The following is a 24,375-nucleotide window of genomic DNA, read 5'->3' on the forward strand; positions in this document are numbered from 1 at the left end:
TCTTAAGAAGTCGGAGAATGTCGTTTAATGTTATCGGTCATTCAACACAAACATGATTTATATTTCTTTGGTTTAATATCTTATCGGGGATGGCCGAATGGTTTAACGCATGCGCATTAGATCATACGCTTTGTCAAATGGCGTGATTTTTATTTCCCACTTTGCACGCGGTTCGCCTGTCCAATCTCGAGGGGTTTTACCGCGTCCTGCTTTTTCTTCTGACGGTAGAAGACCCCCACGAGCAAGTAAATTATGAAACAAGATTTATCATCTCTCTCTCTCTCTCTCTCTCTCTCTCTCTCTCTCTCTTTTGGGGGTCACGATGGCTAAGTGGGTAAAACGCTGATTCGCTAGCCTGGGGGTCACGTGTGCGATCCCTGCATTGACCGAGAAAGTTCATCGGGATTTTCCAATTTGACGATAAACCGAGGACCCGTGTATCGTAAAAAAATCCCCTGGCAGTTGGACTTCGATGTTAGAGTAGGCCATAGTTCTGCTGCCCGGGCAAAATGTCCCTCAAAGCACACTGTATGGCGTATACCCGTCTTCATTAGCCCAGTCGGAGCAAAACAGTAGGACGTTAAACCCCATTACATTTCATCTCTCTCTCTCTCTCTCTCTCCCTCTCTTTCATACTGTCCGAGGTTGTCGTGTCTGGCTTTAACCAAAACTCAAGTAGCGTCCATGGCACCTGTCATGACTAAAGTAAAGCAATGAGTACTTTTGTACATGACAAATGTGTATATAATAGTTGTACTTAAAGTGAGAAGTGATTTTTATGTACTTTATTATTGTTGCCCACGGACATCAGGAATATCATCCGCCATACATAATTGATGAACGGAAATGTTACCGTCGTCTGAAGATGCCAGGAGTTATTTTGGAAAGGAAATTTGTGGAGTTTTCATCAATGGTTATTAAATATTTATGTTTAACGTCTGTAATTGCAGTAAGATCCGGAATAGTTAAATTATGATCTCGAAGCAATTTAACAATTTTTACTTAGAAACAAACATAGTCACCAACTAATATCCGTTGTGGTCGAACACGAAACAATATTGGCCGGAATGATCGCGACTAGACGTCGTATAGGCTACGGATCACCATAGATTTCCCAAATCGACTTTAATGATCGAGACTGTTACATATTTGGTCATAGATAACAACTGATTTCCCCATTGACTTTACTGTTAATTCGTTCTTGTCTGTATCTACCTATTTCACAAATTTTCTTTCGTTGGGTTGAACGACATGTGGAATGTTTCAGGTTCACCATGGAAATCTTGCGATACACAAACCGAAAGTAGAATACTAATAAGCATGTAACTATCCGACTTACATATCATCGTAGCATTATAACCGGCCTATTAACTCGGTTACAGTGGCAGCGTCGATCCCCGGTGGATAAAGGGGCAAAGCTGGGTCAAAGCCTACGGTTGAGGGGTTTGAAGCCCCCTCGAGAGGACCAAAGGTGCGAGTCACAAGCTGTTTGAAAAATAAATTACCGGAAATGCAGTCTGGCAGTATTCCAGGGATAAGTTGTCGATCAAGAGAGAGAGAGAGAGAGATAGAAGGAGGGGGGGGGGGGGGGCACGATGTTAAACAGGTACCCAACTCTTTGTCCCGTAGCTGACTGAATGGCAGACTTTATAATCTAAAATTCACGTGCTAGTGGGGGGGGGGGGGGGGTCATACGCGCAAATTTCCGTCGGGTACACATGGCGTATGTCCGCCTTCCTTAGACTCGGTGCAGAAAAGTATAACGTTAAAACCCCCATTTGATTTCAATCCATTTTATTTAAAACATCTCCTGTATGAAAACTTATTGTTATATATTTTATTGCTTTAATATTTTTCAGAATATATCGGTGATAGTATCTGTATTAACATTAACAGCGATATCAATAGAGAGATGGTTCGCCATTTGTCATCCATTATCCTTTAAAGAAACTCGACGTCACGTGATAATAACTCTCATCGTTATATGGGTAGCAGCAAATGTGTTTTCCGTACCATCCCTCATTATCTTCTCCACCGTACCCGACGCAATGGTTCCGGATAATTTGACTGTATTATTAACGACGTGTCGACCTTCTGGATACGAACAGACGACGTTATACAAGGAAATAATCCATTTAGTAGTGTTTTATGTGATTCCAGTGATAGTGATGACGTTTGCCTATTTCTCTATAGCTTCCTGTTTGTGGTCCAGTATTAAAAAGGGCAAAGCACTGACAGGTAATCAATCAGAAATAAAATAGGGTTTAACGTCCTAGTCTGCTGCACCGGCTGGGCATACATCATACCGTGTGTTATGCGGGAGAATTTGCCGGACAACGGCACTCGGACCTACCCTTATATCGAAGAATTCCATCTGTCAAGGGTTCCTTCACGTGCACACGAGACCCCTTTTTCGGCCCATACGAACTGTAAATATAGCTCCTGAATTTTCGGTCTTCGAAAGAATTATTAGTGAGCAGTAATTCGCCCATATATCTGTTATCATTCGTCACTTCAGCCAGTTATATAGAGGGATAACTCGTGTTTTCCTTTTGCGTTCGTCACTTCCGAATGTTCAAGCATTGATTACGCATCTATCGTAGCAATGATCTCTGTGATAAAATAATATTTGGAACGTGTTTAACCAGTTCTATCACATATGTGATCATGACTGGCACCAATATTGTCCTTTAACCCAGTCGGTGCAGAACAACAGTAGGACGTTAAACCCCATTTCATTTATTTGTAAATATTACATGCACAGAACTAGAAATCCTACACAACATGCTGTTCAGAAACACAGTAAAACATCCGTATTAAAAAATATCTTTAACAAGGATGAGTTTTACGACATTTAGTTCGTCCTGTGGAAACTCATTTCCTGAAGAACGTACAAATCTTTGTCAGACCAACAGGACCTTGTTTCCGGGATAATGCAAAACTTCCGCCTTGTCAGCCCAACTCAATCTCACGTCTAAACACGTGTCTTTATAACACATGTCGTTAAAATATTATAGAGTGTCAGATGGATTCGCTAGCCTGGAGATCGGTTGTTCGATCCCTGCATTGGCCGAGAAAGTTCATTCAGATTTTCCGGCGCGGTTTCCCCTTGTCAGTGATGCAGGATGGAGGGCCTGACAAGGACAGCTGTCTAGTCGTTCGGATGGGACGAAACACCGAGGTCCCGTGTACACATTGCCGTGCACGTAAAAGATCCCTTGGCAGTTGGAATTCGATATAAGAGTAGGCGGTAGTGCCGCTGCCCGGGCAAAATTTCCCTCATAGCACACTGTATGGCGTATGCCCGTCATTAGACCAGGTTAGGAGCAGAACAGTAGGACGTTAAACCACATTTCATTTCATTTCATTTTGTCGGATGGTTAATTAATATAATTAGTATAATTATGGATAATAACCCCGGGTATAAATATTTCTCGGAAGTCTTGAAGAACAAATGAAATGAAATGAAATGGAGTTTAACGTCCTACTGTTCTGCTCCTAACCTGGGCTAATGAAGACGGGCCCGGACAGCGGCACTACGGTCTACTCTTATATCGAATTCCAACTGCCAAGGGATCTTTTACGTGCACGCCAATGTGTACACGGGACCTCGGTTTTTCGTCTCATCCGAACGACTAGACAGCTTTCCTTCTCAGCCCCTCCGTCCTGCATCACTGACAAGGGAGAACCACGCCGGAAAATCCGGATGAACTTTCTCGGCCAATGCAGGGATTGAACACCCGACCTCCAGGCTAGCGAGCTAGCGCCTTACACACTTAGCCACGTGATCCCCTCTTGAAGAACAGACACTATTTGTCGCATATCCGTACCTATTCTTCGGACACAAGTACCCTTAATAATAAGTACAGGCGAACCGCGATACACGCAAAACAAGATCGATCAGACAAGAGAGAGAGAGAGAGAGAGAGAGAGAGAGAGAGAGAGAGAGATGGGGTTTAACATCCACTCGACACCCGGGTATAAACATTTCTCCGGAAGTCTTAAAGAACAGACATAGTTTGTCTCGTATGATTACTTATTCGCCGGACACAAATGGCCCTTAATAGTAAGTGCAGGCGATGCACGAAAAACAAAATCGATAAGACAAACCCGCGGACAGGAAGAGATACACAGACATTGTAAGAAATAAACACATCAAATCAAGTGAATGGATCCAGGGTCCGGCCGTATGCGTTTGATTGTTTCTGTGTTTTCAGAATCTAGATTATTTGATTATTTCAGAGGATATGCAGGATAAGGTGCCGTGTTATTATAAACCCTACACTTGATTATTTTAGGGGCTATACAGGATAAGGTGCTGCGTTATTATTATGACGACATTTGATTATTTCAGAGGGTATACAGGATAAGGTGCTACGTTATTATTTTGACGACATTTGATTATATCAGAGGGTATACGGGATAAGGTATTGTGTTATTATAATCCCTATAATTGATTATATCAGAGGTTAAACAGGATAAGATATTGTGTTATTATAATCCCTATAATTGATGATTTCAGAGGGTATGCAGGGTATGCAGGATAAGGTATCGCATCAACTACGATCAAGACGACGAGCAGCTAAGATGTTGATTGTTGTTGTCATCGTATTTATATTGTGTTATTTACCAGTTTATATCTGGAATATTTTGAGGTAGGTAGACGCTCTCTCTCTCTCTCTCTCCATCTCCATCTCTCTCTCTCTCCCTCTCTCTCTCTCGTTTTATATCAAGTAGAATCAAGCAGATGTATTATTATTCGTTTCTGTCTTTATCTGATGGTCATTCAAGTGAGTTAATCTATGATTGGTAAACTAGGCGACAAATAAATCAGGCTGTCGTGGACAACAATTCTTGGCGTCCACCCACCTTTAGATCGCTAGCATACTGTAATTAACGGGTAATGTTCCACAGCTTAGCCAGATATGACTGGATCTGCCGCTGAATCTTGATGATAAAGTAGACGGCACCATTAATCTCTCCTTTTCTCTCTGAGTGGACGTAAAACCCTATTTTCTCACTTGCTTGAAGCGAGTACTTTAACATCGGAGATTCTATTTGTGGTACGATTTCCGTCCTCGGTTTCCTAACTCGTGTAACTAGGTCTCGTAATTCATCCACTTGGAAGTAACGTTTACCACAAAATTACATATAAAAATGCGTATCCCCGGTTTGATGATCGACAAGTGAAGATAAGTAATATTATACCTATTTTCAAATTGATATTGTCTAGACTTAATTAACTTATGTTCCTGAGTCATACATGATAATAACCGCACCATATCCTGTCATAGATATTGTTTTTGGTAAAAGTGCGTGTGTTTGTATGTGTTTGGCTTGGGGAGGGGGGGCTGTCTGTTATTGAGTCAAGAGGTATTTGGGTAGCAGGGGTTAAGTGAGTAATAAGGCATTGGTCCGCTTTTTCCGACCAAATGGTTCTGGTTTGATAGTCAGGGAGAACTTGGGTAAAGGGTGGACAATAACGTGAAGGTGTGACCTTGGGCTTTATATATAGTGTCTATTGATAATATATGGCCCGACCAGGTGCATCTAGACGCTTTATTACTTCTCATTATCTACTTTACAAGCGTTCCATTACAGATTTGTCATAAAATCACAATAAAAACAGATCAAATTTCGTTGGTATTCTATTACAAAGAATTATGAGAATGAGGGAATGGTTAATTATAATGTATAATTATAATGTATACACATTAGCATCCTTGTAGAATAACTCTTGCCAATTGGAATTCTAAAAAAAAACCTAGCCCGTAGCGCCGCTGTCCGGGCACTATTTCCCCTCAAGCACCGTTAAACCGTAGCACCACTGCCCGGGCAATTTTTCTCCTCAAGCATCGTTAAACCATAGCACCTTTGACAATATTTCTCATTTCATTTCGTTTCAGAATGACGAATCTGGACCTAATAAACCGAATACCCGACAAGAAAGTTTCAGGAATCGGTTACACAGCTCATCTGCTTATATATCTCAACAGTTCCATTAATCCTGTTATATATAATTTTATGAGTGGTATGTATCAACTTTTATCATTAATTTTAACTTTAATTATATGAGAAGTATGTATCAACTTTTATCATTAATTTTAACGTTATATATAATTTTATGATTTATTATTAATCTTAACGTTATATATAATTTTATCAGTGGTAACGTTTAACGTTGGTTTATATCAAGTTTTATTCTTAATTTTAACGTTATATATATATAATTTTATGATTTATTATTAATTTTAACGTTATATATAATTTTATAAGTGGTATTATTTAATTTATTGTTAATTTTAACGTTATATATAATTTAATTTTATCAGTGGTATTATTTAATTTTATTGTTAATTTTAACGTTATATATAATTTTATCAGTGGTAACGTTTAACGTTGGTTTATATCAAGTTTTATTCTTAATTTTAACGTTATATATATATAATTTTATGATTTATTATTAATTTTAACGTTATATATAATTTTATAAGTGGTATTATTTAATTTTATTGTTAATTTTAACGTTATATATAATTTTTATTAGTGGCATTATTTAATTTTATTATTAATTTTAACGTTATAATTTTATCAGTGGTATTATTTAATTTTATTATTAATTTTAACGAAAAGGAAAGAAATCTGGTTTAGATAAATGTTATTTGTTTTTATTTCGAATTATGGAAATAAAATTGAACCATATGTTAATCACGAAATGGCCTAGTTTATGTTCAGTGGACAGTAAAATGCTATGGAAATTGGGTTTTCAGACTTGTAAATATTGCAAATCCACGGACCATTTTCATATATTCCATGCGGTTTTAAAGTTAACGCATCCATAACAAATAAATGTTATGAGCATTGTTGTAAGGGGGATCACGTGGCTAAGTGGGTTAGGCGCTGGCTCGCTAGCCTGGAGGTCGGGTGTTCGATCCCTGCATTGGCCGAGAAAGTTCATCCAGATTTTCCGGCGTGGTTTCCCCTTGTCAGTGATGCAGGACGGAGGGCCTGACAAGGACAGCTGTCTTGTCGTTCAGATGGGACGACAAACCGAGGTCCCGTGTACATATTGGCGTGTACGTAAAAGATCCCTTGGTAGTTGGATCTCGATATAAGAGTAGGCCTTAGCCCAGCTGCCCGGGCAAAATTTCCCTCATAGCACACTGTATGATGTATGTCCGTCTTCATTAGCTCAGTTTAGGAGCAGAACAGTAGGACGTTAAACCTCATTTCATTTCATTTCATTTTCAAAGTTATAAATATTGTAAATCCGGAAATATTGGACCAAACATATTCACCCGGTCGATGGAGTCTTAATCCTAATGTAACCCCAACAATCTAACAAGTAAATATTGCGGAAAGATGCAAATATTGTAAAATCCGTAAATATAGGGCCAGCAATTTCCAATCAGTCGATGGGGTTTTAATTCTAGCAAATTAACAAATACATAATATGTAGTTAATCTTCCTAGACATGGCCTTGCCTTGGGATAATATATCTACAGGAAAATTACACACAAGACTTCCCCCAGGATGATAAGAATTAATTCCTGTAATTCCTAATGTACTGACAAATTTGGTATTCCATTAAAACCTCGTGTGGAGGTCAGATGGGTATAAATATAATTGAAGCGTAGGAAATAAATCATTTCCGGTTACTTACTTAATGGGGTCAGACCACTAACTCTCTCTTTCTCCACATTAATTTCATTGTTAAATCCCTGACTGTTTTAGGCATATATTATTTTTATGAACATTCCGCTGGTCTGAATCTTTATAACCAAAGAGAGTCCAATATATTACAATTATCTGATGAAAATATCGAAAGGGGTTCATCATTATAGGTCTGGTCCAATGTTTATTGAGTTAATCATAGTATATACTGGTTTCAATATTGGTATAATGTGTATGGTTTCAATACATCTCGATAATCCTCTGTTTCATCTTTTAATTGTATAACAAGCTAATCCTATAGTATATACGATTATGCACCTTTGTTTCATCTATAGCTTGTGATAGCTACTCAGATTCACTTTCCTTAAATACCATTAGATAGTACGCACTGGTGTTTGTACATGTATTTTACTGATTGTTTATCTATTTGTGTATATGCTTGATAACGACTTGTGAACTGTTGTTGATATGTCGCAGTGAAATAAACCATAGTAATTGTTATTCCATAAAAGTGTTTTTCTTTGACTGGTCCAATGAAATATATAGGCAGTGACGTCATTTTTAGTAGGCGATCACCCTAAACCCCAATTCGTGTTGGTTTACTTACTGATCATTCTGCCCGAAAAAATCGTTAATATTTACCAATACTACCCCAAAAAAGGGACATTCCTCGATTCTAGACCCAAAATTCAAAAACTTTCCATTTCACAAAGTGTGTGTATGGGGGGGGGGGGCAGAATTGCTAAGTTCTATTTACAAATGGGTCATAGGTATTAGGAAAGGTAGATTTTTTACCGCTTTTGTGAAGAAGGGTCATTATTTATTTCAAATTTAAACCACACACTAAGAGCGTGTATGGCAAATAACTAATTATTTGACTGTCATTTCAGGAAAGTTCAGGAAAGAATTTCAGACAGCGTTTTTCTGTTGCTTCCGACGGCGGCGTACAGAAAGAGGTCATTACGGTAGCCGTAAGTATACATTTATATTTCTACATGTTTATTGGCAGCAATAATTGGCATTATTTTCTCGAGCCACTAATTAACTTGTTCCTTTTAATTAGAAAAATTGGATTACCATGATAAAACCAGAGTTATAGTAATTTATTTTGTAACTATACGCCTGACAGCAGGGTAATAACTCAAAATATCTGATTGTTGGATAGCACATTAATTATTAAAGTCCTGATATATGAACATAAAAATACACACAAGTTAATGTTGGGTCAGAAAGTTAATAGATGAATTCCAATCTGTGCGTTCTCTTCTTCTTTGGAGCTGCGAGGGTTCAGCGTCTAAGGCGCTGGCCTACTAACCAGGATGTCCTGGGTTCGACATCTAGGTGTCGGCTGGTTCCTCGGGACTTTCCAGCGTCGTATTGGTTCTTTGAAATATTGTTGTTACTCTGTCTATAGAGTCAATCACACGTACTTAATGAACGGGAATATATATTTATACATAAAAAAACAGTGATATTTTGGTAAAATCATAACCAATGTCAAAATATCCATCAAACTCTGTCTATTTATTTTCCTATGGTTGGTAGACCAAATAAGGTAATGTGTCCTCCTCTGGTCTTGTGAAATAAAGAGGCTTATTCCATATTTGGGTTGGAAATTAACGTTAAGGCTATCTAAGACGTGCAGAAATTAGGGGGTTATAAAACAGGTTGTTGAGCGAGATTGGTCAGAGCTCACCCAGATATTCCAAGCAGCTATTATTATTGAGAACGAGGAACCTTCAAAGCCATTACAGCTTAACAATAAAGTTTTAAGAACCATTAACCTGTAGTGTTATATATTGTGATCACGAAGAAAACAAACACAACAAGGACAGAAGTCCGATAGTACTACATCAGTGGTGCAGGACCGAGAGGCTAAAACGAACAGTGTCTTGTCGTTCGGGTGGGACGAAATATCGCAGTCAACCGTGCACGTAAAAGATCAGAAGTTAAGGCCCATTCATAGTAGATGAACATGCTCTGGCATATCCGATAAGCCGGGAGGCAAACACACTGGAAGCTGGTAATTGGAGTATTTTATAAAATAGGATATTTAATATACATTATGTAAGATTTAGATAAAGAGCTGATCGTTCTTGCTATAATAGTTTAAAGATACATTATGTAAGATTTAGATAAAGAGCTGGTCGTTCTTGCTATAATAGTTTAAAGATACATTATGTAAGATTTAGATAAAGAGCTGATGGTTCTTGCTATAATAGTTTAAAGATACATTATGTAAGATTCAGATGAGCTGGTCGTTCTTGCTATAATAGTTTAAAGATACATTATGTAAGATTTAAATAAAGAGCTGGTCGTTCTTGCTATAATAGTTTATAGATACATTATGTAAGATTTAAATAAAGAGCTGGTCGTTCCTTCTATAATAGTTTAAAGATACATTATGTAAGATTTAGATAAAGAGCTGGTCGTTCTTGCTATAATAGTTTAAAGATACATTATGTAAGATTTGAATAAAGAGCTGGTCGTTCTTGCTATAATAGTTTAAAGATACATTATGTAAGATTTAGATAAAGAGCTGGTCGTTCTTGCTATAATAGTTTAAAGATACAATATGTAAAATTTAGATAAAGAGCTGGTTGTTATTGCTATAATAGTTTAAAGATACATTATGTAAGATTTAGATAAAGAGCTGGTCGTTTCATGCTATAATAGTTTAAAGATACATTGTGTAAGATTTAGATAAAGAGCTGGTCGTTCTTGCTATAATAGTTTAAAGATACAATATGTAAAATTTAGATAAAGAGCTGGTTGTTATTGCTATTATAGTTTAAAGATACATTATGTAAGATTTAGATAAAGAGCTGGTCGTTCTTGCTATAATAGTTTAAAGATACATTATGTAAGATTTAGATAAAGAGCTGGTCGTTCTTGCTATAATAGTTTAAAGATACAATATGTAAAATTTAGATAAAGAGCTGGTTGTTATTGCTATTATAGTTTAAAGATACATTATGTAAGATTTAGATAAAGAGCTGGTCGTTCTTGCTATAATAGTTTAAAGATACATTATGTAAGATTTAGATAAAGAGCTGGTCGTTCTTGCTATAATAGTTTAATGATACGTAAGATTTAGATAAAGAGCTGATCGTTCAGCTATAATAGTTTAAAGATACATTATGTAAGATTTAGATAAAGAGCTGGTCGTTTCATGCTATAATAGTTTAAAGATACATTATGTAAGATTTAGATAAAGAGCTGGTCGTTCTTGCTATAATAGTTACATTATGTAAGATTTAGATAAAGAGCTGATCGTTCAGCTATAATAGTTTAAAGATACATTATGTAAGATTTAGATAAAGAGCTGGTCGTTTCATGCTATAATAGTTTAAAGATACATTATGTAAGATTTAGATAAAGAGCTGGTCGTTCTTGCTATAATAGTTTATAGATACACTATGTAGGTTTAGATAGAGAGCTGGTCGTTCTTGCTGTAATAATAGTTAATGAGATACATCGTCTCTGACTAAGAATACTAATGGGTCTGCACACCTGGAGCGATGTCTGGTCTCATATATCCCCTGATATTCTGGGATGACATTTACGATATCTGTTGGTGACAGGTGCGTCTATAAAATTGTGAAAACAGAATCATAGTTTGAAATCAAATTACCAACTTTTAGGTCATGCATATTCATAATACGTTATGTGGCACCTATTATATAGCAGCAATCCCTAACATGAGATCTGTATTTGAAATAACTTGATTTAAAGATACATTATGGGAGATTAGATAAAGAGCTGGCAGTTCTCACTATAATAGTTTAAAAACTAAAGGGAATTTGCTGAAATTTTTTGGCCTAGCCTCGATCATCATTACTAAAGTCGTTACGATAAAAAAAACATAGTCTCGATTATCCATTTTCTTTTATTTAATCAGAAGCAACAGACCTGGTTGTAACCCAGTAAATATCGCAGGCTAGCGATGCCATCGAGAGTTGATTAGGGCCTGGATAAGCTAATTAATGTCTAATTAATAATTTAGATAACATTTCAGGCCTAAAGAAAGACATGCAATTGGCAGATTTAGCTCTTGCATAAGGTATGTTTAACGTCCGCACCCACCGAAGTGATATCGCTGACAAGCGGGAATCTGAGATATGTTTGTAAATAACGACTTTTCCCTGCGGTAATACTTTTCATAACATATGACACACCTAGACGGTGTATCACGCATGTCCATAGAGATTAATATATCATCATAACCATTGTTATTTAATAAACCTAATGGTGTCCAGACGATGTCGTCTTGAACCGAGGATAATAAATCAACGTTGTATGGAGCGCGCGTAGGAACATAAATTAATTGGTAGTGACATCTCTATTGTACTGATTCTCGCTTTTAGAACATGGATTCTAAGGGTAAATTAACAGAAACCTTGAATGGATAAGTAATGGATATTGTTGTTAAAAAAACTATTATATGTAACCAATGATTAGTTTTAGAAATGGGTTATTATGTTATTGTTCGCAAACTTTGACAGCTAATAGTGTTCACAAACTTTGACAGCTAATAGTGTTCGCAAACTTGGACAGCTAATATCGAAGAAACTTAATGCTTCTGATGGAAAATATTACGTACCAGAAGAAATCATTTCATCGACCACTGATCTTTCAAGTAACCCCCAATTCGACATTAAATTGACACGACAGTTTGATTGACAGGCTTGAATTGTTGACATGATTTTGCAATTCCTAGATGTCTGCGATGACACCATGCTCTGTTTGTGATTGATACACTACGTTCTTACTTGTTACTTGTTTTATTACAATTTGATGTCGTCGGAGGGGGGGGGGGGGGTATCTTAATACCCAAACGGCTCACCAACAGACAAGACAATCTGACACTTGTATAAACCCATTGTCTGCGTTCTTCCGTTTGTCACGCAAATATCAATAACGTTTATAAATTGATTCTAAAAACTTTATTATGTGATAGTGTTGATTGTTTAAGGTCTTTGTCGGTGATCCTGGGTGAGCTGATTCGTTTTTAAACACCCGACTACGTGTCTTGTACACGTATACTTCGGTGGTTAATTAATATACAGAAATGAAATACAATGAGGTTTTACCGTCCGCTTTTCTGGGCTAAGGAAGAATGTGACGTTACTGCTTACTTTTTATCGAATTTCAACTGTTATGGGTTCTATTTCGGGTCCTAGTGTTTGTCCCATCTCATGCCAGGAACTCCGGTCTGCATACATAACAAGATGGAATCAAGCTAAACGTTCTCGACCAACACCTGAATCGAACCCGGAAGACCCTCTCACGGGACTTCGTGTTTGTCCCATCCGAACGACTAGACTCTGTCCACTGCCAGGAACTCCGCTCTGCATACATAACAAGGTGAAACCAAGCTAAACTTTCTCGGCTAACTCCTGGATCGAACCCGGAAGACCCTATTACGGGATCTCGTGTTTGTTCCACCCGAACGACTGGAAGCTGCCCACTACCAGGCTCTGCATACATAAGGTGAAACAAAGCTAAACTTTCTCGACCCACACCTGTGTCAAACCCAGGACACTCTGCTTAGCGAGTAAATGCCTCACACAGATTTTAGTATTTGTAATGTGAGCCCAGGCATTTCAATTATAGCTTGCACAATGTTCTATAAATTGCGAAAGCTATCATTCGGGGAGGGGTGTGTGTGGTCTGTTGGTCCAAAGTATAGCGCTTCGAGCTTAAGCTTGCCGGTCCACTTCTGACTTGTGGTTTTGGTTTCAGCGTATGTGACTTGGAGATAAGGGCGCCTTCTCAACCTCGTGGGTTTACTCCGGGAAGTCCGGTTTCCTCCCACAAGAAATACCCCTGGGCATGCGCTAAGATAATAAAAATGAAAATAAGACAATTTGTCTGCCATATTCTTACGTCAGCTTATCATCCTAACGCAAATGGAAAAACGGAAAAATGAAAATAAGACAATTTGTCTGCGATATCACCCTCGGTGGAAGCGGACGTTAAACACTAAGAGAAGAAAAAGAGGAATTTTGACATAGTCTTGATCATACATTAAAGCATACACATCCATGCCAGCTGTACATGTGCTCGCGGTCGTGATTTTGAAGATGCCAATCATTACCATTTAAGCTGTCCCGTACATCCAGTATCACGTAAAAGGTCAATTCTTAGTTTACCCCCAGACTTAGTTTTAACACACACACATTATTAAACGCTATAGGCGATGACACTGTTTCCATTAAGATGTTTCAACAAGTCAATAGGTTTCCAGACAAGTCAGACATCTCCGGAAGGTTCAATCGAAAGTTCAATTACAATTAAATCAGATTATGAATTTTTCAAACATGAAATTGTTTATTTTGTTCATTATTCACAGCGGTGTGCTACGTAGCGGGTCGTGAGAACGAGAGAGAGAGAGGGGGGGGGAAGAAAGAAAGAGAGAGAGAGAAATGGGGTTTAACGTCCACTCGACACAAACTAGGTCATTTCGGGACTAACATATGGTTCAATTTTATTTCTATAATTCGCTTGCGCGTAGGGGTTTTTAGCAGTGGGAACATAGGCCTAGTCGGTCTCTTTTCACTGAATCAAACCGGCAATACTATATACCGGAAAACACCATGTTATACTGAATACCGGAAAACACCGGAAAAATACTAAACACCGGAAAACACACTAAATACTGGAAAACATCCTAAATAGGTAACCCAGAGCCTTGTCCTCTGTTTGCGGGGTGTTAGGGTTAGGGTTAGTTTTTTCCGGTGTTTTTCGGTGTTTTCCGGTATGTAGTATAGCCCAACCAAACATTGTTTATAAATAAGCCTCGACTGTTCTTCAGTCCTGTTCTTCGAATAACCGGAAGTCGTAATATAGGTCTAGCAATAGCATGCTCAGCATTTCTTTTCTCTAAAATAATTTTGTTTATAATAAAAATGTAGGTGACGATCTTAGGGAAGTCATGCTGATTATAGAAAATCGAATGCAAATCGTAATTGACACCAAGTGACGTATTCGCTTACGGGGCTAATGTTTATCTTCTTAATATTTATCTACCTGAAGTCGACATTGATTATAACGAATGACAATATTACGAATACTAATCCCGCAGCAAAAATAAACATGGCCGCCCTTCGGGACGCATGGGCGTCAAGTGAATAGTTGACACGTGTATAGATTTACAATGTAATGAACTCATGTAACATTACAATAACGTATTGAACGAAGAATCCACCGTAGCAGATCTGACGCAAATTGATTAACGGCTTACTGTTCGTCTAAGATGGACAAGATTATAGTCCCGCGCTGAATACCTCCGACTTATTATCCGAAAATAGTTCTCTTATTAGTCTTAACCTCGACATTAATGTCATTATAAGGACTTAAGCGATCACTCGAACGCTCTTCAACTAATAAATAGCTTACATAAAATCTAGAAAATCTATTATTCAGGTCGTGGGTTAACCCAAGTTCGCGCAAAAGAAGGTAATTATTTTGATACGCCGACATTAAATGTGCTCGCATCTTACCGTCCGTCTGTGGATCAATAAATCAGATATGTAACAGTAAGGGCGTGACCCCGCTTGTCATTGGTACAGGAAGAAGGGACTGGCAAAGGACAGCGTATAGTCAGTCGTTCGGATGGAACGAAAAACCGAGGTTCCGTATACAAAAGATGTCTTGGCAGTTGCAATTCGGTAAGAGAGTAGGCCAAAGTGCAGCTGTCTGGGCGAAAATTTCCCTTATAGTACACGCAGAAGAGTTGGACGTTAAACCCCATTGTATTTCATTTCTAATAGTAAGTGCATGAGAACCGCTTCACACATAAACGAAAAGAAACCAATAAGAAAAGAAACGGAGTTTATCGTCCTACTCTTCCGCACCGAGCGGGATACTGAAGATGGAATCCAATAAGACAATCGACACCCAGCGCACGGACAGTGCAAGCACTAAACACCAAAAGTACCACCCAATTAAGTGAATTGATCCAGGCAACAACTTCTGTTAATTACTGCCAGAGTTCTTGTCCTTGTTACATTTTGTAGAATCATGTGAACCCAACACAGACAAAGCAGGATTTGGGTGATGTTTTGTTGCTTATCTATATCTATAACACCAACGAGACAATGAAGCTTAACAAACGATAGTTTCTATTGGTTCAGCTTTAGATTATCATGTTTCCAGTGTGTTCCCGTTGTCAGTAGTGCATGACTGAGACAAAAACAACACTATGTACCATATACACGTTGTCAGTAGTGTACGACTGAGACAAAACAACTATGTACTATGTACACGTTGTCAGTAGTGTACGACTGAAACAAAAACAACTACCGTATGTACCATGTACACGTTGTCAGTAGTGTACGACTGAGACAAAACAACTATGTACTATGTACACGTTGTTAGTACTGTGCGACTGATGCAAAACAACTATGTACTATGTACACGTTGTTAGTACTGTGCGACTGATGCAAAACAACTATGTACTATGTATACGTTGTCAGTAGTGTACGACTGAAACAAAAAGAAAACAACCTATATACCATTTACACGTCGGCGAGCACGTGAAGTAAAAATAAGCGGAAAAGTTGCTGTTCAGACAAAATGTCTCCCATAGCAATGGAATGAAATAAAATGATATAAAATGGGGTTTAACGTCCTTCAGTTCTGCTCCGACTGGACTATGGGCATACGCCGTACAGTGTGCTATGAGGGAAATTTTGCCCGGATATCGGTGCTAAGACCTATTCTTATATCGAATTCCAAATGCCAATGAACTTTCTCGGCCAACACCGGAAGCGAACCAGCGACCTCAAGCGTCTTAGCCTACCCACTTAGCCACCGTGGCTTCCGTCACTCATATAGCTCACTGTATGGCGCATGTCCGTTTTCATTAGCCCATTTGGTGGAGAAAAGCAGAATGTTAAACCACATGTTATTTAGATTATTTTGAAGATGATATTGATGTGATTTCATTCTTGATGAAGGGGATGAAACCTTGGTTATAAATCTATACGATTATTTGTGACTGTCATTTTTCTGTTTGTCTGTCTGTTCAAGATTGGCGGCTACACTAGGGCTGTCCCGAGGCTGAAATTTGGTGTATAGCTGTAGCTCGGACCTGAAAGTATCATAGGCCTAATGGCAAAGGACTACCACTTCCGGTTTCGGAATTATGCTACTTTTGATTCATAGCTATAACCTGTGCCACGCCTGGTCAAACACAAGTATATTTTAATTTTAGTTTAGATATTATTAAGCTTGCACCATTTTTATCACGATGTTTTTTTTATGTTGATCTTTTAGACAGTTTAATTATGTTTGGGTTGGAATGTTGTTTTGGTTCTTTATTTCAAATTTTTGTTTTTTTTGCAGATGAATTGGAACCCTTCCCCAACAAAAGGTAAATACAGATTTATCTTTAATTGTAAGCATTTAATACACGGTTTTTATTCCTTCCAGACCCGTTTGATTTGTTCCACTATAGAGGAACTAAACTGTAGGCGTAGAGTGAGTACTGCTTATACCACTAACCATATAACCATAGTATTTGTTTTCTAGAACCGCATCTATATTTACTGCACTCCCACCCACGTATGCGTTAATTCACTAACCATATAACCATAGTATATTCTTCGAAAACCGCATCTATAATTAATACACTTCCGCCCACGTAGGCGTTAATTCACTAACTATACTATATTCTTTGTAGAACCATATCCATACACCCCGCCCACGTAGGCGTTAATTCGCTAACGATATAATCATAGTATATTTTTCTAGAACCGTATCTATAATTAATACAACCCCGCCCACGTAGGCGTTAATTCACTAACCATATAACCATATTATATTCACCGTAATCCATAATTAATGAACTCCCGCCGACGTAGGCATTCACTAACCATATAACCATACTATATTCATCTAGAACCGTATCTATAATTAATACACTCCCGCCCACGTAGGCGTTAATTCACTAACCATATAAACATAGTATATTCATCTAGAACTGTATCTATAATTAATACACCCCCGCCCACGTAGGCGTTAATTCACTAACCATATAAACATAGTATATTCTACGAGAACCTTATCTATAATTAATGCACACCGCCCACTTAGTTCATTAACTATATAACCATAGTATGTTCTTCGAGAACTGTATAATTAATACACCCCCGCCCACGTAGGCGTTAATTCACTAACCATATTACCATAGTATATTCATCAAGAATCGTATCCATAATTAATTCACTCCGCCTACGTAGGCGTTAATTCACTAACCATATAAACATAGTATATTCATCTAGAACTGTATCTATAATTAATACACCCCCGCCCACGTAGGCGTTAATTCACTTACCATATAAACATAGTATATTCTACGAGAACCGTATCTATAATTAATACACCCCGCCCACGTAGGCGTTAATTCGCTAGCCATATAACCATAGTATATTCACCGTATCTATAATTAATACACTCCCGCCCACGTAGGCGTTAATTCACTAACCATATAACCATAGTATATTCGTCTAGAACTGTATCTATAATTAGTACACCCCCGCCCACGTAGACGTTAATTCATTAACCATATAACCATAGTATATTCATCTAGAACCGTATCTATAATTTATACACTCCCGCCCACGTAGGCGTTAATTCACTAACCATATAACAATATTATATTCATCTATATTTACTGCACTCCCGCCCACGTAGGCGTTAATTCACTAACCATATAACCATAGTATCTATACTTAATACACCCCTACCCACGTTGCGAACCGCTAACTATTATAACCATAGTATACTTGTCGAAATGGTCGTGCCAGTGATTGATAACGATACGGGGATACTTGTCGAAATGTCGTGCCGGTGATTGATATCCCCTAACCATAGTATATTCATCTAGAACCGTATCTATAATTTATACACTCCCGCCCACGTAGGCGTTAATTCACTAACCATATAACAATATTATATTCATCTATATTTACTGCACTCCCGCCCACGTAGGCGTTAATTCACTAACCATATAACCATAGTATCTATACTTAATACACCCCTACCCACGTTGCGAACCGCTAACTATTATAACCATAGTATACTTGTCGAAATGGTCGTGCCAGTGATTGATAACGATACGGGGATACTTGTCGAAATGTCGTGCCGGTGATTGATATCCCCTAACCATAGTATATTCATCTAGAACCGTATCTATAATTAATACACTCCCGCCCACGTAGGCGTTAATTCACTAACCATATAACCATATTATATTCATCTATATTTATTACACTCCCGCCCACGTAGGCGTTAATTCACTAACCATATAACCATAGTATCTATACTTAATACACCCCTACCCACGTTGCGAACCGCTAACTATTATAACCATAGTATACTTGTCGAAATGGTCGTGCCAGTGATTGATAACGATACGGGGATACTTGTCGAAATGTCGTGCCGGTGATTGATATCCCCTAACCATAGTATATTCATCTAGAACCGTATCTATAATTAATACACTCCCGCCCACGTAGGCGTTAATTCACTAACCATATAACCATATTATATTCATCTATATTTACTGCACTCCCGCCCACGTAGGCGTTAATTCACTAACCATATAACCATAGTATCTATACTTAATACACCCCTACCCACGTTGCGAACCGCTAACTATTATAACCATAGTATACTTGTCGAAATGGTCGTGCCAGTGATTCATAACGATACGGGGATACTTGTCGAAATGTCGTGCCGGTGATTGATATCCCCTAACAATTGTGTTGTGATTACAACTACAGCCTTGCACTTTTTTTTTTTTTTTTTTGTGCATTTTCGATTTCAGCTTTTTTTTTTTTTTATAATGCGCATTTTCGAGTTTAGCTTTTTAGTATTGCACATTTTGGATTTCGGGGCTTTTTTGTTTTGCGCATTTTGAATTTCAGCTTTAGTTAGGGTGACCCACCATAAATAAATATCTCCATATATCTCGACAATTTCGCCACAATATTTATATATATGCCAATCCTCAAATCAGTTTCACACAATTATAGTCACTAAATAAACGATCATGTTGTACTTAATAAGCTATGACCATTAATCATCTATAAATAATAGACTGAAAACTGGTTCCATGTGTCGTCCATAACATCCAGACACTTTTGAGTAAAAGATAGGTTACGTGCCCTTGTTTTGAAATTAGAGTCGCTTAACCAGTCTATCGACCATTCTAAGGCTGATTGACAGGTCGGGATAATCAAGACTACTTTTTTATGAAACATAACAGAAAGCTAGAACAAGAAATTGAATTAAGAAATGAGCACGTTAGCTAGCTCAACAATTGTTTTAAGAAGCTTGTAAAAGTAAAATGAAACTACTGCTAGTATCATGTTCCTGTCTAACCCGAGTGTTTCAGAGATAGTATTTGTACTAAACCAAAAGATGCCGCTCTTAACGGTACAGTTAATGATAAAGCGATTTAAAAAATGAAACGAACGTAATTTCTAAATCTGCTGTAATAACCAAGAAGCTTAATTTTACTGCTATTCAAAATCGTCAACAATAAATTTTTTACGGCTGTAATAGTTGATAGATTTGTAGAGAATTGCACGTGCCATGGCTATTTATAGTATCATACTGTCAGAAAGTTGGCCTCGACACGGTGAATGTGCATTTTCAGTGGTAGTCTCGAACTATCAGCGGTTGACTGTATTTCTGTAGGTGCATGGGCCACCCTACTTTAGTTTGTTGTGCATGTGGTGTTCTTTGTTCATATGCGTTTGCTGGTTTTGTTTGTCTTGTTGGTTAGGCACATGCATCTACATAATTAAAATATTACAGTTAGATCATCTCCGAAAGAAATATCATCAGCCCAAAATGATTCAATTCCGTTCAGTATTCACAAAATAGAATAATTTTTACCGTTGATAGTACGGTTATATAATTAATTTGGTTACAATTTAGCGCGGATTAAAGAGAGAGGGAGAGAGATGGAGAGAGAGGGGGAGACGGGGGAAGAGATGGAGAGAGAGAAATAGGGGTTTAACGTCCACTCGACACAAACTAGGTCATTTCGAGACTAACATATTGTTCAATTTTATTTCGATAATTCGCTTGCGGGTAGGGGTCTGTAGCAGTGGGAAGAAACCGGAGAAAACCCACGAGGTTGGACAGGCGACCCTGCTCCTTGTCACGTACGATCGGGAAATCGAAACCCCGCCAGTTGACTCAATGACAGACCTTATGATACAACGCGCACGTGCTAACAATTCGGCCATCCAACACCCAATTAAATTGATATGAAAGTGACGCACAGTATCGTAACTAATCACGATCATTGAAGGTAGGCGTATACGGTCAGAACTGGTTAATTAATGAATAGAAAGAATGGCTTCCATGCTGCCAATTATAGTCGTCTGTATAAATGATAAAGAATAGTAATAATAATGTCATTTATAATAGTGCGCTATTCGGCAGAGTTTATTGGGAGAAAGAGGAGAGAGAGAGAGAGAGAGAGAGAGAGAGAGAGAGAGAGAGAGAGAGAGTAACGTCCACTCGACACAAAATAGGTCATTTCGGGACTAACATATGGTTCAATTTTATTTCAATAATTCGCTTGTGCGTAGGGGTCTTTAGCAGTGGGAGGAAACCGGAGGACCGGAGATAACCCACGAGGTTGGACAAGCGACCCTACTCCTTGTCGCGTACAACCGGGCAATCGAAATCACGCGAGTTGACTCAATAACAGACCTTATGATGCAGCGCACAGGCGCTAACCATTCGGCCATCCAATCCCCCTTATTGGCATAGAGCAGGAAATGAAATGAAATGGGGTTTAACGTTCTGCTGTTCTGCTCCCACTGCATGGGCTAATTAAGACGGGCATACGTCATACAGTGTACTATGAGGGAAATTTTGCCCGTACAGCGGCACTGCGGACTACTATGTATCAAATTCCAACTGCCAAGGGTTGTTTCACGTGCACACGACCTCGATTTGTTTCGTCTCACATGAACAACTATACATTGGTCTTTGCCAGTCCCTCTGTCCTGCACACAGAGGGGAACCTCGCCGGAAAATCCCGATGAACACAGGGATCGAATACAGAACCTCCAGGTCAGCGAACCAACGACTTACTCACTGAGCCACAGTGGCCCCATATGGCGTATACTCATCTTCATTATCCCGGTAGGTGCAGAAAAGTAGGAACCCTAAACTCTATTTCATTTCATTTCCAAGTAAAGCAATTCGGTTCCAGTTTTTTCGTGTCATCTCAGAAACAGTAGAATAGTTAGGTAAATCATCGTCTTTTTTGGGTCAAACAGCCTGAAGTAGCTAACTATGTACATGTATAATCATTGCCATTAATAAAACCAATCATTTAACTTAATCTAGTCAATGAAATAAAGAACTTACAAGATAAGAAAATCTCACCAAGTGCATTCGTGTTGTGTTGACACGATGCCTTGAGTGTGATGAAACTCTAATATAAGTGCGGTCAGTGTAATGAGTATTTGCATCAGTAATCTGGCAGCAGAGCGATTAGCCAGCGGATATAATTTGAGTAATTTTCTCAATGAGCGGTCCTTTGTATTCGAGTGGCTACAAGACCAATTATCACCGAGGAATAATAGCCGTCTGAGGTTAATGGTGCCGTCTACATCTACATGTTTATCAAGATTCAGCGGCAAATCCAATAATATCTGGCTAAGCTGTGGAACATTACCCGTTAATTATAGTATGCTAGCGATCTAAAGGTGGGTGGACGCCATATTGTCCACGACAGCCTGATTCATTCGTCGCCTAGTTTACCAATTATAGATTAACTCACTTGAATGACCATCAGATAGAAACAGAAGCGCTTGATTCTACTTGATATAAAACGAGAGAGAGAGAGATAGAGAGATATACAACGAACTTGGTAAAGGTTATTTATAATGTAAGATGTGACATGTTTGGTGATGTCCAGGATAAACCCTTCAATTGTATACCCCAAAAGACTAAAGTATAAGGGCTAAGTTCTCAGAAATGGTTAATTTGATATGTGAAAAGGTTTGGTAATGACCGCGACCAACTCCTTGACTGTATTATCCTAAGACTCGAAATGAAATGAAACGGGGGTTTAACGTCCTACAGTTCTGCTCCGATTGGGCTAATGAAGACAGGCATACGCCATACAGTGTGCTATGAGGGAAATTTTGGATTCCAACTGCCAGGAGATCTTTTACGTGCACGCCAATTAGAACACAGGACCTCGGTTTTTCGTCCCATCCGAACGACTGTACGCTGTCCCTTGTTAGACTCTCCGTCCTACATCACTAACAAGGTGAAACCACGCCGGAAAATCCCGATTAACTTTCTCGGTCAACACAGGGATCAAACACGAGACCTTCAGGTTAGCGATCTAACGTCCTACTCGCTGAGCCACCGCCCCCTCCCCACCGACTCGAGTGTAGACCATAGTACTCAGAAATGTGAGACAGGAAGACATTTTAAATATGTCATACCAGATGAAATAAACTGTTTTATTTAAATTAAGGGGATCACGGTGGCGAAGTGGGTAAGACGCTGGCTCGCTAGCCGGGAGATCGGGTGTTCGATCCCTGCATTAGCCGAGAAAGTTCATCCAAATTTTCCGGCGTGGTTCCCCTTTGTCAGTGATGTTAGGCCTGACAAGGACAGTTGTCTAGTCATTCGGATGGGACAAAAAGTCGAGGTCCCGTGTAAACATTGCGTGCACGTAAAAGATCCCTTGATAGTTGGAATTCGATATGAGAGTAGGCCGTAGTGCCGCTGTCCGGGCAAAATTTCCCTCATAGCACACAGTATGGCGTATGCCCGTCTTCATTAGCCCATTTGATTTCATCTCTCTCTCTCTCTCTCTCTCTCTCTCTCTACTAGGGACAATCTCCGTGCCGGCCCCACCACCACTGACAAGTGATGATAATACTTTGAAAAGCTCTCCCCCTCTCTCTCTCTCTCTCGCTCTCTCTCTCTCTCTGTCTCACCCTCTATGTATAGAGAAGCAGTTTGAAGCTACATAGTTCTATCTGACAATAACTTGACCACCGATTACTGATTGTTATTCATTCCATTCTCGCAACACCCACTGATTTTTAAGCAGTTGATAATCCTTCTTGACACGGAGACAAATCACCTCTTTTCAATCGAAGCTGTCAAGCTGTTTAAAGTTCAAAACGGAAGACGTGCGTAGACATACAACTATGGTCAACGCATGAGTAATGCAAAGTTTACAACCTTGAACTGTCAGGACCGGTTAAAGGATAATGTCTGCACTTACACAAACACTGAGTCGCCACATTAGGCCGTGTATTCCTAATTAGTGTTAATAGTGCCATATGGTCTTATTTAAAAGCTTATACAAGCATTGATAAACAAAATAAGCTCCGATCGTGGCCCAAAACAACCCTTTTTGTGAATAATAAACAATAAGTTCCCTTAGTGCTAGGTTCCCACTATCATACTTTGTGCTTCGATTGAAATCTTGGTTTTAAAGGACAATATTGGTCTCAGTTATTATAAAACTAGCAGGATACCCGGCTTCGCTCGGGGGTCATAACTCCGAAACCGGAAGTGGTAGACGCCACCTGGTCTATGTTACTCCCCGGTCCGAGCTACCCCTATACCCCAAATTTCAGACTCGGGGCAGACCTAGTGTAGCCGCCAACCCCGAACAGACAGACGAACAGA

The 24,375-nt window shown here is 38.8% G+C and overlaps 1 protein-coding gene across 3 annotated transcripts in view; it reads left to right on the forward strand.

Moving 5' to 3' along the window:
• The window catches only part of LOC126819105 (orexin receptor type 2), a 117,686-nt gene that overhangs the window by 85,492 nt on the left and 7,819 nt on the right, over positions 1-24,375 (forward strand). For 2 of the 3 annotated variants that reach the window (XM_050546970.2, XM_050546971.1), the window contains exons 3-7: positions 1,860-2,238; positions 4,523-4,655; positions 5,907-6,031; positions 8,565-8,645; positions 17,026-17,053. In XM_050546970.2, the coding sequence (XP_050402927.1) occupies positions 1,860-2,238; positions 4,523-4,655; positions 5,907-6,031; positions 8,565-8,645; positions 17,026-17,053 (746 nt within the window). Of the gene's footprint in view, positions 1-1,859; positions 2,239-4,522; positions 4,656-5,906; positions 6,032-8,564; positions 8,646-17,025; positions 17,078-24,375 lie in introns of all 3 variants that reach the window. The other variant, XM_050546975.2, reaches the window with a different exon arrangement.

The sequence above is a fragment of the Patella vulgata genome, chromosome 4, assembly GCF_932274485.2.
Source record: "Patella vulgata chromosome 4, xgPatVulg1.2, whole genome shotgun sequence".
NCBI classification, from domain to species: Eukaryota; Metazoa; Mollusca; class Gastropoda; family Patellidae; genus Patella; species Patella vulgata.